At 39.8% G+C, this 19,000-nt stretch overlaps 1 protein-coding gene across 1 annotated transcript; it reads right to left on the bottom strand.

Annotated features, from left to right (window-relative positions):
- Window positions 1–14,454: 14,454 nt before the first annotated feature.
- On the bottom strand, window positions 14,455–17,373 carry CITED2 (Cbp/p300 interacting transactivator with Glu/Asp rich carboxy-terminal domain 2). Its single transcript, XM_061624011.1, has 2 exons — window positions 17,110–17,373; window positions 14,455–16,446 (listed from the first exon to the last, which is right to left on the bottom strand). Exon 2 carries the CDS (start codon window positions 16,437–16,439, stop codon window positions 15,738–15,740), a length of 702 nt encoding a protein of 233 aa, XP_061479995.1. The 5' UTR covers window positions 16,440–16,446; window positions 17,110–17,373; the 3' UTR covers window positions 14,455–15,737.
- Between the last annotated feature and the right edge of the window lie 1,627 nt (window positions 17,374–19,000).

The following is a 19,000-nucleotide window of genomic DNA, read 5'->3' on the forward strand; positions in this document are numbered from 1 at the left end:
CCAGGCTGTCCTTCTCGGCCATGAGTTTGGGCAAGTACTTGCTTTCAGGCTCAGCCTTGGCTGCGGACTCAGCGCCAGGCAGCAGTGGGGTACGGGCGGCATTGGAAGCTCGTGGAGGTAAGCCGGTGGCCGGGGGCAGCAACTGAAACCTGTGGGAAAGATGTGAGAAATCTTTTTTAAAAAAGAAACGTTTTCAGCCTTAAATGCCTAGACTCTAGTTTCCAACACTATGGAATATTTATTGATTGATTAAGAGGATTTATATCCTGTCCTTCTGCTGCTAAAAACAGAGCTCAGGACAGCTTACAAATATAATAAAAACAATAAAAATGCACAATCAACATAAAAACATAATAAAAACACAAAATAGCAACAAACATAAAGTAAGTCAGGGCAGCAGTACGGTTAACCATTACATATACGATATATTTCAGAGATGTGGTGGGTGGAGAAAAACAAGAAGCCAAAATGTTAGGAAAAGGAGTCTTTCATGCCACATGCTCAGTTGTAAATACTGTTGCAGCAAGTTTTACAAGTTCCTCCAGTATTCCACTGGTGCAGGCACTCAGACATTCAAAGTATCTGTATGTTTCTTAGGTTTTATAAAAGCAGAGCTTTGCTTAACTCAAAATTTCTTCTCCCTTTGATCAGCCACATCTACACAGGTTCCACCTCCATACTCAAAATGAAACTGGGCCTGGAAGTGTGCAACAACCCCACACATACCTTGCTAATTAGATTACCAATGCCAGGATGTCCGTCTTATCGACTACTCTCCTGCTCCCCCCCACACCGGGCATCATGAAAGACCCAGTCCTAGGCTCAGAAAGGTCCTCTTCAAAGTACTCATAAGCCTCTTGTTTTAATTAAAATAATAATTATGTTCTTGCTCTTATCACTAATGGGAGTTAATTATCTTGCATGTGCTGCTGTTGCTTCTATGGCTGTAACGGAGTGAGGTTAAAGATAAGTGAAATGCAAATAGGAAAAAGTAGTAGTTTAAAAAAAGATTTAATGGGGGGGTGGGCCTGACGTTTTTATGTATATCTCGAGAACCGGACCACCTAGGAACTTAATTTTTTTTAAAATTTAGCCCACTTAAGGGGCTAAACGGGTGCTGGGTGGCATGCAAAGAATCCGGGTAAAACCCGGCTAACCGGGCAATATGGCAACCCTACTCTGGGTTACACCCCCCTCTCATGGTGTCACCCTGGCTAGTGACGCCGCTGGTCCTCTGTCTATTCTGCTCCTCTTTTCACCAGGCTTCTGTTGGTTCAGTCCACTGCCTGTTCTGTCCCTTCTTCCAGGCACTCTTGTCTCTTTGCTCCCTGCTCCATAGCCATATGTTCTGGGTCCTCTTCCCACTGGGCTTTCCTTTCTTCACTCTCCGTACATTGTTCACATAACTGTCCTTAGGGCAGATATAAAAGGTTTACTCAGCCAAAATGACTTTTCACTACAACTTGCACAGATGGACTGTTACGAACACTCTGAAGCTGACAACTTTCCTTGGAAAATAGCAGATTCTACTGGGCAAAGTGTGTTTCCACTGTCACTGAATCCATTACTGTAGGTTCAGATGGCTGATCTTTACATTCTCAGGAGTCACTCTATTCTTCTGCCTGAGGGCTGGAAGAATGTTTTGCCACACAAGCTGACTTTTTCTATGAATGGATGTGTGTAAGGCTATAAACACGCTAGTCGCCAGATCAAAGTGTTTCCATTAGCCACACCCAGAGGGCAACGGATTGATCCACCTTTTGGTTGCAAAATCTCCTTAAAACTGACTTTAAAAAAAAGTACTCAAGTTGCTCCCACCAGGTTTTATAGTATAAAGGGGCAGGGTTTGAGTAGTGTCGTGTGCCCCGGGTTTCAGAAGAGAGAGAGAGACACTGGAACCAGCAGACCAGTGAGTGTGTTTCTACCCTATATCTGTGGGAAGTAGGGTGGCCAGGTCAGAAGTATCCCAAACCTTGAGATTTCAGGGGCATGCCCTAGTGTTGTCATGGGGGCATGATACATTAAGCATCAACCAGAGTTGCTTTGGAGCATACCACTCAAACAAACAAAAAAATCTGATTGAAAATTAGGATAGAAATCTTAGCTAAATGAGGGTGTTTGCAGGTCCAGCTGAAGTGACAGGATAATTCCTTCTCACCTGTTTACAACCTGGGTAAGGAACATTTAATCTAGCGTACTTGCTTCTGGCAAAAAGGATTTAAGTGTCCTCAGGCCAGGCCAGTCACCAGAAGGCCACTGTAGGAAGAAAGCCTAGTGTTGTGGAGATTAGATGGGAGCACTCAGGTGTAAAGATGGATTTCCTGAAGACAGCATTTCTAAACACACTTACTAAGGGACTAAGCCCCATAGAACTCAACAGGACTTACTTCTGAGTAGAGTTTGTGATGATTGTGCTGTTGGTAAGGCTTAACTAGGGATCCTTTGCAAAGATATCCATATCAAAGTAGTGTTGGCAATTCCCTGCCTGGAATGCCCTGCCTGCCTTTTAAAGTGGCTGCTCCAAATCTCTTTACAGACTTGACCTTTCACTGTAGAAAGAGATCTGAGAAATGAATAACACTTAAGAAGATTCTCTATTCTTTCCTGCCTACTCTGTTGGCTTTTATAAACTCACTTTGACAGCCAACCCAATTCCAGTGAGAATTGACAGAGAGAAAGCACACATGGTTTGGTCTACCTTCACAGGCAGTAGCTTGGGAACAACAGCAATTAAAGCCACACTTCCTAGTATGTGAATTCTATTTTACCACTATTGGGCAAGAAACAAACCATCATGCAAATAACAAGGTGCATCATCAGTGTGTTTAAGGGGATTGAGCTGACCAAATGGAACCACTGTTGTTGCTTCTGTTGATGTAAGGGTCAGAGGTAAATGAAATGCAAATAGAAAAAGATAAAGAAAAGACAGTGATTTCCTAAATGCAATACCACACCGACCACAACAAAATTCCTATGCGTAAGACAGAAAACTCAGCATCCCTCAACCAGTCAGGGTTCCTAATCAAACCTAAAAAAATCCTGGCAGCCAGTCAGCCAAGGTCACAGAAATCCCCATGCAGCACAACCTGACCTGGGGTCTGCTGTTAGTGCAGAAAGCTGCAGCACAATTACTGACATGAGTGAGACCCTATCAGCACATAATATCTCTGCTCTGAAATCTGCACTGGTTGCCAATTTGCTACCAGGCCAAGTTAAAGATGTGCTTGCCATGTTACGGGTTCCACATAGTAGTTGTTCTGCTCTTGTAAGAAATCCATCCTTTAATGTGGCAATATGTACTGTACGCTTTGCAACTCCCTGCCTACTGACATTAGGTAGCGCTTCATTGTACTCATTTTGGCACTCGCTAAAAACATGGGGAAAAGTTGATCCTATTGTAAAATATGCACCGATGACCCTAAACATTTCAATAAATTACAATGGAAGTACTATGGGAGGGTGATTTTGCATCGGCAAGCCTACCCAGGCATGTAGAAGATACTGTGTTTTTTATCTGTTTTTAACTCATTATTGATTATTTTGAATTTTTTTAAATACCTCTTTAACTGTTTTTGCCAATAATTTTATTGTTTTAATTCCTTCAATAAACCACTTTGAGTTTTGTTTTGTTTTACAATAAAGCAGTATATAAATGTTGTAAATAAAATACAGTACATAAATAAATTTCAGAGTCACTGTTGCCCTTGGGTCTCTTTCCTCTTTTAGGCAGAAAGGAATCTGCCTTATACCCACTCAGGCCATTTGATACCATATAACTCAATACTGACGATATGGACTAGCATTGGCTCTGCAGGATTCCAGGTAATAGTCTCTTCCAAAGATTGAACTTTGGACCTTTGCATGCAAAGCATGTGCCCTACCACTGAGCTACAGTCCTGTTTTAAAAAGACTCTTTTAAAATTGTTCTTTTCAGTTCACTAATGGGTGCACAATATACTACGGGAGATCTACACCATGCATTTAAAGCACATTCAACATACATTTGAAGCACATGAATCCCATCACAGAATCACAGGAACTGTGGCTTGTTAAGGGTGGTGGGAACTATAACTATGAGGGGGAAACTACACTTCCCAGGATTCTTTGAGGGAAGTCATGCACTTTAAATGCAAGTTGGATGTGCTTTAAATGTATTCTGTGGATCTGCATTACTTCATAAACTTTGCCTGCAAATAAATCATTTTAATTAAATGTTAAAATTGAAATAAGCAACAATGTTTACTGGGTGACCATGGGCTACGCACCATCTCTCAGCCTAATCTGCCCCTCAGGGTGAAATCAAGAAAGGGGGACTACCCCAAGGAAGAAGGGCACACTTAAAATGTAGAAGAAATAACAATTTGTAAATAATAATTTACAGCCATAGTGGTAATCAGACATATATCAAGACATAGTATGACAAAATATTTATATAAGCATGAATGTCAAAGATGTTTATTATTTACACAAACACAAATATAGAGATATTTATAGTGCAATTCTATGCATGTTTACTCAGAAGTAAGTCCCAATGTATTCAATGGGGTTTAATCAGACAGGGAAGTATGTACAGGATGGCAATTCAATGATAAGGAACTTCACTCACCCAATCCAAAATTCAGAATCATGCCGCTTTCAGCTGTTTTGCAACTGTTTTATACTTGTTTTATGGTTATTATATTTTAAATAGCTTTATTTATTGTTGTGAGCTGCCTGAGGTTATTTCCAACAACCTCACAGGGTTGTTGGAAATATTTCACATACACATTGAAGATACATTGAAGATACATACACCCCATATAATAGTTTATTGTCAAAACCAGTTGGCCATTGCAGAACATTTTTATTTTTAAAAAGTATTAGTTTTCTGCCAAATAAAAGCTTACTTACACTTAAGTAAGCCTTGCCTAACTGCAGGGCTTTAAAAAAAAGGATTGGAGGGGGAGACAAAGATTTACAACACAATCTTTTTCTATGTTTACTCAAAAGTCCTACTGATTTTCAGCACAATCTTAACTATGTCTACTCAAAAGTAAGTCCTACTGAATTCAGTGGGGTTAACTCCCAGCTATGTGGAAATTAGCATTGCAGCTTTACTCCCAGAAAAGCTTCATATTGGAAAGGTTTTCAAAACAGGTTATGAATAAGAAAAATAAACTGCCCTCTTTAACAGACCAGTCAAACTTGTTTGACTCTTTAATTAGAAAAGTATAACACTGCAGCATGTACACTTTTTAAAACTTCTGTTCAAAAATTATTTGAAAGATAAAATGTACAATATGCCTTTTTTGCAAGTAATTAAAAAAAACCTGCATGCAAACTTTTATTATAATTATAACTAAAATTGTTTATTGTGTATGCCCACCAAGATCTTGCTGTGATCATCTGTTGTAGTGCAATCCTATGCATGTTTACTCAGAAGCAAGTCGCAATGCTGACTTCCGGGAAGGGTGACTTCGCTTGTGCCTGCTTTTGGGACGGGCTCCCGCCTCAAAAGAAGCTTATTCAGATATAAATCAGTCAGAACATTTTTTTTTTTGACTGATGAAATTTCTCCCGGGCAGGGAGAAACGTAGAGATCAACCTCAAAGCCTGTTTTTGTTGGGAGGACTGGATTTCATTAATTTATGAGATAAGGTCCAGCCAACAATGCCGGACGGACTTCCTAACAAGCTCTATCTGCTTAAGCGATACGTTTATCTTTTCTTGAAAGAGAGAACGGACTAACAGGCAAGCACCCTTCTTTCTATTATATTTTTTTACTTGGTTTAAATTGATGCAGCAAAAGGAGATTTGTCAGATTGATCGGCTTTGGACAACTTCTGGGTGAGATATAGCTCTTCTCTGTTATTCACGAAATTAACAGCTTATCTCTGTTTCTGTCGCAAAAAGCTGTCCTGGAAGTGCATTCTAAAGATAATAAACAGAAGAGGGATTTCTATTCCTGATTTCTATTCCGAGGAATATTATATTGTCTGGGACTATTCTCTTTTTGGTCTATTTTATTTTGACGAATCTGCTTCTTCACGACGCCACTAACTGTTTTGATGCTGGGAACTAAATTTATTTTGCATTCTTGAACATAGAGAGATAAGGCAGGTTGCTCTGTTTATACTGTGATGTCATCAAGCCTGGAATATTAACCCAATTGTTGCTGAAATAAGAAGTGGTTCTTTATTTTTGTTTTGCTTTGTTTTCGTGGTTTTAAAAATGGCAATCAAGAAAGTGGCTGAGAATCTGGAAGTAATTATGTTTCAGAAAATAATGGATGAGATTGAGATAACGAAACAAACCCTGCGACAGGGTAGTAAGGAGCTGAAAATTGAACTGAGCAAAATGACGCAGGAGTTTAAAGAAATAGGGGACCCTGTGAGAGAGGAGAATGAGATCAGAGATGAGAAAAGAAAAAAGAAAGGGAAGATACAAGCCCTGGAGATTGGAACAAATGTGGAATTGGAAAAAGATCTGGAGTTTATGGATTTTAGAAATAAAATCTACTGTTTGGAATTTAACGTTATCTCTGAAGAAATTAATGAAGATATTAGAGATAAAGTTATCAATGGCTTGGATAATCTTCTGGACTGGAATGATGTGATGGAGCTTGATATAGAGAAAATCTATGGAATTAACTGCAGTCATGTGACAATGGAAAAACTCTTAAGAGATGAGCCAGTGCATTTTCTAAAAAAGAAGAACACAGATATGAATTTACAACAATGTTTCAGCAACTTATTCAGAATGGATGGCAAGAAAATATTTGGGATAGAGGAAATTCCCATCAGACTCTTATTATATGACTATGGCTACAACAGCAAGATTATTATGGAATACTGATAATGGAAGATTGGACACTGAAATTACTGGACTTAACAGGACTATTGAAGATGGAAGATGGAACTAATAGGGATAATGGAATAATGGCTATTGAAATTATTGGACCTAACAGATTCTGATGAGATGGATTAATCGAAATGTTTATTTGGACTATGATTATGACAATAAGATTATTATAATTATTAACGAGATGGATTAATTGACATGTTTATTTGGAGAAAAATTGATAGATATATTTCTTAAAGAATTGAAACCTCTCTTTGACTTTTTGTGGAAAGAATAAAGTAATGTTTATGAGATTTGATGATTAATTAAGATAACTACTGGAGGAAAGTGATTTTATAATATGATTTAAGAGACAGGATTGTTATATATTGTAGACCTATAACTGATTTGATATGTGACAAATGGGAAGTCAACATTTTATTTTTTTTTGTTTAATCATTTTTGTTTTGTTTTGTTTTTTGTCTTTGAATGTTTTATGATTTTGTTTTCTATGTTTTATGAAAATTTGAATAAAAATTATTGTAAAAAAAAAAAAAGAAGCAAGTCGCAATGCTGTACAGCAAAAGTACTCTTTATGCCGCTGAAAGCTAAAATTTTACTGAATTTCTCATGTGAGACAAGCAGGAAAAGGAAACTCTTCTCAGAACTTGAAATGGGGTTTAGGTATTGCCAGGGGTCAACACATCTTGTCAATCACAACCCTGACTTCACCTATTGGCTAAAAACCTGAAAGGGCAGCGATTAGAGCAGCTGGTATTAACAGAAGTTGCGGGAGTGCCTGACATTTTGGTTTATATCTTTTGACCCAGATCACCTAGAAACTTAATTTTTTTAAAATGAAAGCTAGGAGTCTGGAGATTAAGGTGACTTATCTGGAGAGGACCCCCAAAAACCAGAGTCTCCAGGCAAGAACTGGACACCAAAGCTTTTCTATTGGCCACACCTGGAGGGGGAATGGGTTGTTGTGTCGATCAGTTGTGAAATCTCTTTGAAGCTGATTTTTTAAAAAATTGTACTCATGCTGATCCCACCAGGTCTTACAGTAAAAAGGGGCAGGGTTTGACTAGTGTTGTATGCCCCCATTCAGAAAGGAGAGGTGGAGATCTACAGGACAGTGAGTTGTCTCTACTACTGTTTCCAAATGAGGAACAAGATTACTGGTGGAGGACTAAAAATACCTTTCGTGGTTGTAAATTCACCTTCCCTTTATGGCTATCAGTTCATTTTAGAAATCTGATGCAAGAGCATTTAAAACTGCCTCTCTGCCCTTCACACATGCATACCAATAGCAGAAGAGAATGAAAAACACTTAAATAGTACATGTGAAATTGGGTTGAGCAGCACAAATGCAGGCTTGTATTAGAAATCAATGTATAACCAAATATCCAAAGTGCACAGAGTGCCAGCTCCACCTAGTGGCAGCAGACCGGTTACTGCAAATTTCCCACAGGCATGGTTTTTAATCTATCAGGTCAGGTTGTTCCTATTTTGTTTGAACTATGTAAACCTAGAATTGAGATAAAACACACTCTGGATGTAAGCTTCCTGGCCCCTCCTCCCTTCAGTAACTGCCAGTGATGCTCATCTTTGGGAAGTCAGGTGAGCAATGCTGCCCTGCTCCAGTCAGCATGTCAAATGCATGATGGAAAAAGAAAAGGTCTTCACAAGGTGAAGGAAACTGGCTAAGAGGTGGTGAGTTATTGTTCCACTCTTCAAAGGGCTCTTTTTTCTGTAAAATGGAGGCAGGTAGAGGCTAGATTAGGATCTATTGATAGGTGTCTCTTTAATTTGTGATAGATTGGCCAGGGCTTCTGACTTCCAATTTCCTAACAACAGTGACAAATAAAAAACTTTCTGACCCTAAGTTAGGTTGCTGAAAAAGAATATTTGAGGGGAAACCAGAAGTTGTTTTTTTTAACTTGTATCCTTGCTTCTGATACTCATCACAAATTCTTGGACTATGCATGTTTCTTAATATATGCCCACACACTTGAGCTACTGTTTTGCACCAGGCTCCATTTGGTTCTGGTGGACCTCAGCATTCTATTTAAAAAAAAAGAGGGGGGAAAAGTTGATCCTATTGTAAAATATGCACCGATGACCCTAAACATTTCAATAAATTACAATGGAAGTACTATGGGAGGGTGATTGACATTTTCTCAGCAACATTTTGTGGCTTAAGTGATGGTGAGGGATAGGGTGGAGACACAATTTTCCCCTATGGAGATCAAGTAGCGCTTTGAGAAAAGATCCCAGGATGCTTGCAACAACTTCATTACACCGAGAAAAGATATTTGGATCATCTGAAATAAGTATACTTATGTGAAAATGGTTATTCGGAAGGCACAAAATGTGTTAGTTAATGGCACGTGTTGTGCTATTTCTTTACATGTTAGCAGACAGCATCTGTTAATTGACCCCTTTGGTTAGGAATGTTCTAGTTAATGGAACAAATGATAGCTATTATGGTGCAAAGCTTGCATTACTCTATGGTCACTCGCTCTGCTGCCAGTACTCTCCGTAGATATTCCAAACCCATCACACTACCCCTTGGGATCGCTGCTCAGCCATATAGTTTGCTAGCATTGTGGTAAAGTACAGCTATTTCCTCTTCCTCATAGGCATGGGTGGTAGTCATCCATGTTGGAAGTGGGGCAAGAGCAACTCCTGTTTTGTTCTTTTGTTTAAGCTCCAGAAGGAAGATAGAGCTAGGGTCCTCCAGATGGATAGGCTTTACTTACCTTTTACCTGTGATGCTCTGACTTCCTTCTGTTGCTAGACTGTGACGCCTTTAGGGAAGCTTACCTGCCCCTCCTCCTTCCACCCTTTCCACTCCTTTCTTCTCTGGCTGTCTGGGAGAGAGGAGACATCCCTTTGTCTCTGCTCTCTTTCCAAGCATGGGGCTAACTCCTACACCTAGGCGTTATGCCTCCAACTTAGCTAGTTAGTTAGAACTAGGTATGCTTCTATCTACTATGTATTTCTATAAATAAAGTAGCTTTTCTTATTTTATCAAGTCTCCAGTCTCAGTGATGCTGATGCTGGGTAAAAGCCTGCTTTCTTAGGCAAACGCACGCACACGCTGGCACACTCGCATTTCAACATCTGTTGTTACTCTCTGCTGCTGTGGTGTTGCTTTTAAACGAAATTAAGCAACACAACTACACACAGAGCAGCAATCCATTCATATGTGATAAAAGGGATGCAATTGTGGACACTCTTGGGATGTGTGCTAAATCTGCCCACTGTCTTTGTTTCTGAGCAAGTTTTACTTTACAGTGCATTTAATTTCTTCCATGTAACTGAATGGAAGCCACTAAGAATGGAGCCCTATCTCTTCATTTACATATACTTGCCCTGGGCTACATTTTTGGTTGCATGGGTGTTTGGCATTACACAGAAAGGAATGGATGGTTGGACAAGCAGACAAAATACTTTTAATAAATCAAGTGTGCTTCAACTTGTCACTTTAATACTAAAGAAAGAGCAATCATGGGGGACCCCAGTCTGAAACAGGCTTCTGACCTGGATGGAACCACCACACTGGTTTCCTGCTGAAAATCCCCTCCCCAGCTGCTGTTTGCCCCTGAAGGTGCTGTTTGAGGCCAAATAGCAGTGGAGAAGGACGCTTTTCAGCAGCAAACTGATGTGAAGCCCTGACTGGATTGGGAGCACATTCTGGAGCTACCTTTTTTTTTTAAAAAAAAGTGGTCTGTTTAAGTTTGCTTTTTAAAAAAGTTTGTATTTATCATAATTTATTATTTGGTCATTGTAAGCAAGCAAGCTAGCAGGAGGCCATCATGATTTTTTACATAAGGGAAACTGAACAATAAGTGATTCAGATAGGGCCACACAATAACAATTGATTTCTTTGCTGTGGGTAGGGATGGAAGGATCTGGCAATTTCATTTCTCTCAATTTCTCATTTTTCTGGTCTCATAAGTAAGTGCAGATGCCTTAAATTTGCCCAACAATTAGCACCTAGCCAGCAGAATTAAATTGATCTCAGTCTTCCCTACTATGATCAGATGTATTTCTAGTTAAATTATAGTAATTATTTGCATTTGTCATTATGTTAATTAGCATATGCAAATCTGATCCTCTTTTGTCCTTTTTGGGTGGTGGTGGTGATGCAGTAAGTGGCACCCTATACATATGTGACTCAAAGTCTGTGGGACAAGGTGCCACCTAAGTTCTTAAAGTGTTTTCATGTACATAGCTTCGTCAGAGCAAAGTCCATTGCTTGTGGTCAGCTAAGCCCATGAAACCGTCTGAAGGACCAAACTACATGTTACATTAAACAGCATGTTTAGAACTGGCCATACTTCTTTCTTAACAAAAAGCATCTGTGGGGGACCTTGACGTGTACTGGAGCTATGCCACAGAGGGAAAGGATAAAAAACATGCTTCTGTGCTGCAGCCCCAATCTAGACCACAGTCGTTAAAAAAGGTATGACTGCTCCCAAACATGCTATTAATGTAATGTGTGATTTAGCCTTGAGTTAGAATATAAACTCCAAGTCTCAAACCCAATGCTACTGCACTGGTAATTTAGTCCAGGGATCAACTAATCCAGGAGTGTGCTGAATGGCATTTTATTTTTATCCTTCAGGATATTAAAATAATGGAAATAAACTAAATGTCACATTGGCCTGAGTTATTGTTGCTTCAGGAATTACTGTAGTTCAGTGACATATTATTTGCCTAACATCTCTATATGGCTCCTTTCACTATTACATGTGGAGGGTGAGGAAGAGTCTTTTTATGAATTTTTATTTTAATTTGCATTCCACAAGGTGGCACCAACACCTAATATATTCAAGCATGAAGAAGAGTGTTTACGTTTCAAAGCTGACCGCCCGTAACAGATTAGCAGATTAATATTTTGCTCTAAAGGATCTGGCCTTTACTGTTGACATCAATTTATGCGCTGCATAGACTTTTGCAGTTGTAAAAGTCACTCAGACTATAAACTGCACAATAGATGTCACCTTATTTTTAGTGTGCCTCCCTTGAGCACCTCATAAACAGCTGTGAGAAGCTAACTGTTCTTGCCAGATGCATCACAGCAGTGAGACGTTTTTCTCAGCACCAGTAAAAGTGACTGTCACCGCTGCTTTTCCTCCAACTGCAAGAGAGTAACTTTGCTTTATTATTAATCAGTACCTATTTTCTTAACAAGTGTCTTTTGTGTTGCTTCTGCACACAGTGGCTTATCGTTGATCTCCATTGCAAATAAAGTACTGTGTCTATTTATGGCCATGGCTTAAAGAACAGTAGAGCATATGTACCACATGAGAACTTTCTGAAAAACAGCCAAAGTACAGAGGTCAAGTTTCCTGTGCTATAAGCAACTTGAACAGGAGCGTAACAGTACCCCTACCCCTGTACCCCCAGATTTGTTTGCAAAATAATCTGGCAATGGCTGGTAAACTAGGTCACTGCTCACATTATCATTATACACTTTGGTCCAGTGTAAGTGTTTGAATGTTTTTAGGGAAACTTGTGGCTAAGAGTATGTAGCTGCATGGACCTGATCTGTTCTACCAAAAGTTAATTCAAGCCTTTACTATATTCCCCCAAACTTCATTTCAGAGACCTAGCAATAGGGTTCACAAGAATGCTTTCAAAATGTTGCTTTCCAGCTGCATGTGGCCCTGCATGGTAGTCTATTGCAAAACAAACACTAGAGTAATTCAACTCCCAATATATTTTAAGCTTCTCTAGGAGCTAAGGGTTGCTTCGTACACTAATTTCTTTTAAGATTGTAATCCTAAAAGCATTTAACAGAACTTGCTACCAAGTAAAGGATTGCATTGTAGGTGTACCTTTGAAATGTTGTCATATGCAAACTCAGAGCCAAAATTGGCTATAGCTCCCTGTCAAATGTACATATACTTGCAAATCTGAGCTTGTTGGGACATAATGTGACATTGTTCTTCTCTTTAAAGTAGTTTAGTTAAACCCTAAACTTTTTTTTATTTTTAAAAATCCACCAGTGTGAGAGAGTGCTAGCATCTGACACAAACAGTTTATTATGTAGGTTGGTGTATGTAAACAGGAATTTTTTTCCTTGTATGGCTGAAAAATACCCATTTATGGAAGATCTAAAGGAGTAAATACTTCACATGAGAACTTTTTAGTAGGGCTTACTGTCAGTTAAATGACTAGTATTACAATCTAACAACTTTATAGCTCTTGGCTCGATCACCTACCATAGAAACCATAAAGTCTATAGAGAATATTTAAATAGCACACCATCTAGTTAAAAACATGTTTTAAGTAAAGTTGGATCAACAAGGTGATTCATAAGCCTGACAGATATTTTTAGAACTATTTTGGATATGTACCTGGCCAAATACCCCTAGCCATCCAGGTCAAAATTTCACCTCTGCTGTCTTTGTCAAAGATGCAGATTACCAAGTCTTAAAATAAACTGATGCAAGGTTTCAATGCAGCTGTATTTGTATTCTTATAAATAGCACATGCACACAAAAATACTAAATCATAACAGTAAGGTGGGTAGAGGTCTATGCAAATACTGTTTGAAACTAAGCATGCACAACCCAAAATATTGATGACTTGCTTATCAGTATCCTTGCTCTCAATTGCCCTTGCCACCCTATAGTCCACCCATTTTGTTGATGCATGTGTAGAAATCATTTGGAATGTTTTGAATTATCTTCAAACTGAAGATTGAAAGGAATCAAAATAAGGTTTAGTCCAGTTCTCTGTCTCAAGGCAGAGCCATCCAATCCTCCATCATCCCTTTCCCTTGTATAGCAACCTAGCCCAATGCCACGGACAGAAGGGCATCTTGAAAGAAAAAAATGTTTCTGGGCAATGTAGGCAAGGCCTCTGTTAAAGAGGGAAGGCATAGAAACCAAGAAAACACACACTGCTACCTAGATGCAGTAGTAAGAATGGTTAGACATCTCAGCCAGCTTACTTCTTCCATTTTAAAAACCCATCATCTTTTTTTATGTATAAACAATATTACTAGATTAGTACAATGGAGTTTAAATGCAATAACTCTTATGTTACCTTCATGTTCTCCCACATGAAGGTTTGAAACACTACAAACTACCACATCTGTGTTGGAAGTTACTATACTATGAGAGGGGTGGATATGTCCCAATTTGTACAATAAAACTGAAATGCACGTAACAAGGTGCGTGTGGTGTCAGGTCAGCATTCAGCTGCTGGAACCTTGTTAAACATAGTTATAAGCATTGCTAAGATACTAGATACTTTACTCATGTTAGTATTTAAGTGACACTTTACCTGATCTTAGCTATTAGGGAAAAGTAGTGCATACTCCTGCCTTAAATGTACATTTTGTTTCTGCTCTACCATGCCAAAATGTGGAAGTTATTCATTGTCAGTGTCAGCGTTCACCTTCTAGGCTATAAAACAACTAACACCAGAGTTCAGTTTCTCTTATTTCTGCCCTCACCCACCACTTAACAATGAGATCTCATGGAATACAAGTTTTTAATAATTTGCTAAAAGCACGAGATATTAAAAGATAAAACAAAAGCTGTCTCTTGTGGAACCCTTCTGCATGGCAGCAAATAAATTTACATGAAGAACCAAGTCTTATAGAGAGATAAGTGAGAGTATTTATAAAATTAAAGTTTAATAGATAAATAGAATAAATAGTTTTATGCATCATAATTCTGGACGACTACATTTAAAGCAAGTAAATTAGCAAATCACAAGTTGTTGCCTCTTGGCAGTTTCACTTTAGATAAAATCACACAGGCATGTCACAATGTTACTTATGAGACTGATGTCATAATTAGGCTTAAATCCTTTTTTTAAACCTTCTGCACTGATCATGACATATAGGCATACAATGGTGTCATGTAGATTTTCTTTCAGAATGTTTCACACAACCCAACAGCTCAAAACAAGTTAAATGGGTTATATGTATCAAACATTTGTGGGGTGGGGAAAATATTTTTTAAACAAAAAAGGGTAATTGATATTTAGGAAAAATTAAAGCATGTAACTTTTATTGACATTGGCAAATTAAAATAGAATAAATTAACAAGTATGTTCTCAAAAAAATTGTTGTACAAAAATACTGTTAAATTTCCTAAAAAGCTTTCAACACAGTAGTTTGCCCCCCATGTACTGAATAAACTATGTAAGCACAATGCCAAAACAAAACAAAACTGCTGAAGATAGAATCAGATTAAATTAAAACCTGTGAAATGCTTTCCTAAACAACTGGACACCATCCCATTCATACTATATTACTGTCTATACAGATTTGGGGAAGGCAGGGGGAGGAAGAAAGAAAGGGAACAGAGAGCAGAGTTTTAAGTAACAGTATTATTTTTCCTGACCAGAGAGGGTTTGGCCCACATCTGTTAAGCTTCCAGTTTAGCAGACTAAAAAAATTGGTATCACGGCAATGCATAGTTAAAAACAAAGCAAGAGGGCAGTATTTGTGCAGGAATCTACCCTGAAGTTCATGCAACCAACTAATGCAATATTCTTGTCCTTTAATTCAGAATTTGAATGCACTTTGAGTCATCTGAAATGACAGCCTACAGAAAATCCACAAGATTAAGCATTTTGCCAATGTTCATATCTAACAGTTGAAATAAATGGTATGTTGCCAGTGAAGAAATTAAGCACAGAGAGAGACACTGAGAAATTACTAAAAAGATTGAATCAGTTAAAATTATTATAGGGAAGGAAGGGCATAATGGAATGTCCACACTTAAGGAAGAAGTGGCAGCAAAATAAAAAGGGAAAAATTATAAAAGCTTATAGTTTACTCTGCTTCCCAGATACTTGAGCTCCTAAAAGCCTTTGAAATACTGTGTCTAGAAGGAATGTTTTCATTCATACAGATAAAAAAAGTCCTTATGTTTGGCAAGAAGTCAGCAGCTCACTCTGCTGGATTGCTGTTTGCAAACGAAGTCTGTCATAAAATCAAACTCGTTCTGTCCCAACCACAGCTCAGGAAGCTCCTTGATGCGATCCAAGCCCATTTCTATGACTAAGGACATAAGGACCTCCTCATCTATGAAGTCAGTGTCTATGACATTGGGAGGCAGCATTGTTGCAGGGACGTGGGGCACAGAGGCAGGCACACTGCTGCTGCTGCCACCACCGTGCTTTGGGTTGCAGTCTCTAAAATGCTGGGTCGCTCCATTTAGCTGATGGTTGGCAGGGTGTAAGTCCGGCATGTAGTGGTTGTGAGGGTACGGATGGTGACTGAAGTACTGGTTGTTTAGCTTTTGCAACTGCATGCTGGCTGTTAAGGCCCCCCCCTGGGTGGCAACCGTAGGAGCCATGAACTGGGAATTATTAAACCTTGCTGTCGGTGGCATGTTGCTTGGAGGATGTCCCCCATTCATGTTCCCTGGACCCATTGCATGCCTGATGCCACTGCTTGCATTCATATTTCCACCTCCATAATGTATATGGTCGCTCATCAAGGCACTGAAGGCGTGTTGCTGTTGCTGATGGTGGTGGGTAGGAAACTGACCCATTCCCATTCGATGTGCAGGGTGATGATGAAGTCCATTGGTTCCGTCAGGGAAGCGCCCGTGGTTCATGGCCATCATGTGGTCTGCCATTTCCAGCCTTCAATAGTTAATGTTTAGAGAGAGAGAGAGAGATGAAACATTTTGTGCCTGTACCACCAACCAATGCTGCTTTTCTTACAGAATTGTATCTATCTAAAGGAAACAGTCTGAAGAAGTGGGGGTCCCTCTCCACCCCACCCCGGACAGATCCTTCCTCCTTACAGTAACATTTTCTCACAGTTAAGGCAGGTTTGGGTTTGCTTTCTTCAGCTTGAAATAGGAAGGACCTTGTGCAAAACGCAGAGGAAAAATACACCCCCCCCACTCCAGCCGCAACTCGTGCACACCTACTAGCTTAAATGAGCGTGCACACCATCAACAACCCCCCCTTTGGCTCAACCCACATTTCTTTCTCTCCACTCTTGGTTTACAGAGCACGTTCACCTGGGTTTTTTTTAAAATGAAACAATAATATGTCTTTGCACAAAACCCTTACATAAGAATTACAGTCCGTCTTTCTCCCTCATCCTTGTCAACAACAACTTTGGGAATTTAAAGTCTTCAAGGATTGTTTGCAATTCAAGTATAAGTGGGTTAAGGGTCCTGCTGAAATGCACTAATTTACTGCCCTCCGTTCCAAACATCCTTACTGATGTTATTGCCGGAAGAAGCACCCCCTCGTCAAAAAATAAAAAAGACAATCACTTGGTCCTCCACTCACCTCACGCCCTCTCTTTCTTCTTTTCCTCCAAAGGTGTTGGTAAAATCAGTCAGGAAAAATCTCCCAGCATAGAGCAATCAGTTCTTTTTTTCTTCTCCTCTGTGCTTGCGTTAGCGGATTATATTATTAATGTTATTGCTATGAGTATTAGTATTATTATTGCTGCTGCGGCTGCTGCGTATACAAGCCTCACAGCCGCTGCTTTCACTCCTCTGCTTGTTTCTCATCAGCACTTGCCAACAATGAGCTGTATTTCCTGCCCTGCTTTGGCCACAGCTAATATAGGATTTCAAAAGGGAGGAGCGAAAGCCTTCACAGGCAACCAGAAGTAAAACCTGGAGCAAGCGAGAAAAAAACAAGCCAGGCGGAACTGGAAGGAATCCAAAGGATCCTGTTCCTTCTGGCTGAGCGACACGTGGGTTTGCTGATGTCCTCCGGTCCGCGCGATTTGCTAAGGACCTCCATTTCACAGAAATGGATCGCGAGGCTGCTGGGTGGGAAGAGCGACGAGAGGAAACAGAAGCCCTGACCGCTGCGAGAGCCATTGCTCACCGCAACGGAGGGGACGTCACTTTTGCTTCTTGTGTTCAGTCGTGATCTATTTACATGCCTTCCTTCACTCGTACCTATCTCGCTGTTAGGTGCCATCTTCGTGGATTCCCAGAGAGGCGGGGACGTTTATTTCAGGGTGATTCGATATGGGTATTATTAATTGTTATTTAATATATTTTGTCACCCTCCTCCAGTCCTGAAAAGAAATAGCTCTGAAGCCCACGAAATTTATAGAAAGTGATTTCAGGGAGGCTTGCCCCCTTCCTCCTCCTCCACAATGGCTGCGTTTCCTTCAAGCACGTGGTAAGACTAAGATCCTCAATAGTACTACTTTTGAGCAAGGGGTAACTTATCCAAGCCTTTCTCCCATTTAACATGCGCACCAGCGTGTTGCGTTGCGCGCGTATCATAGACACACACAGGATCCGTTTTGCGATTGCAAGATTTCTGGAAGAATGTGTCCTCCAGGGCGCGCACACACACATACACAGATCCAAGCCGCGCTTTCGAGGTGGCGCGCAGCTTCTCCGAGAGCATTTTGCTGGTAGCTTTGGCAGTCAGACGGAGGCGTCACAGCTCTGCAAACAAATCCGGCGATCCTCGGTCCATCGTCCTGCATGTTTTCTACATCTGTAGTGCTCGGGCCCTTTTGGAAGTGTTACTGGCAGGGTCAATACAGCTGGGATACTGGGATAAATAAGCCCATCCCTGGCAGCCTTGCACATCCACCCATCACACACATGTACAGGCACAGTCACATGCAGGCATAATCCGAAGACTAGCCACCGCGAATTTTAAACATTAACCCACAAGTTTTAAATCTTGCAACTTTGTTATTTATTTATTTAATTAATTTGTATACTGCTTCATACTTGAAAAGAAGCCTGTAAGCGGTTTACAGTGTTGAAAAAAAAATCAAACAAAATTACACATTTAAAAAATACAAAGCATTTTAAATAAACCATCTGAAACATTAACAGTCATCAGAATCAAATTACACATTTAAGACAATACAAAACATTTTTAAAAAAACTTAAACATTAATATAACCTAAAATAACTAACATAATAAATCATAATCACTAACAGATTAAAACACAAATATTCCAGGAAGACAAAAACCCCACCCACCAAACACACCTGTTTGTACAGGTAGCAGCATCATTCCCACTTCTGCTGCTACCACTCCAACTTACGCTCTCACCAAAAAGTGGGGCAACACTACACACTCCCCACCCCTGGAGCTCTATCCTCTCACCAAAGAGCACCCACAATCATTCCACCCCCACACAACACCCATAACAATGGGGTAACATCATCCCTGAGAATAATTGCACAAA

The sequence above is a fragment of the Rhineura floridana genome, chromosome 4 (assembly GCF_030035675.1).
Source record: "Rhineura floridana isolate rRhiFlo1 chromosome 4, rRhiFlo1.hap2, whole genome shotgun sequence".
NCBI lineage: Eukaryota > Metazoa > Chordata > Lepidosauria > Squamata > Rhineuridae > Rhineura > Rhineura floridana.

Coding starts and splice junctions, on each gene's coding strand:
- CITED2 (XM_061624011.1), bottom strand. CDS start 16,439: ATGGCAGACCACATGATGGCCATGAACCACGGGCGCTTCCCTGACGGA.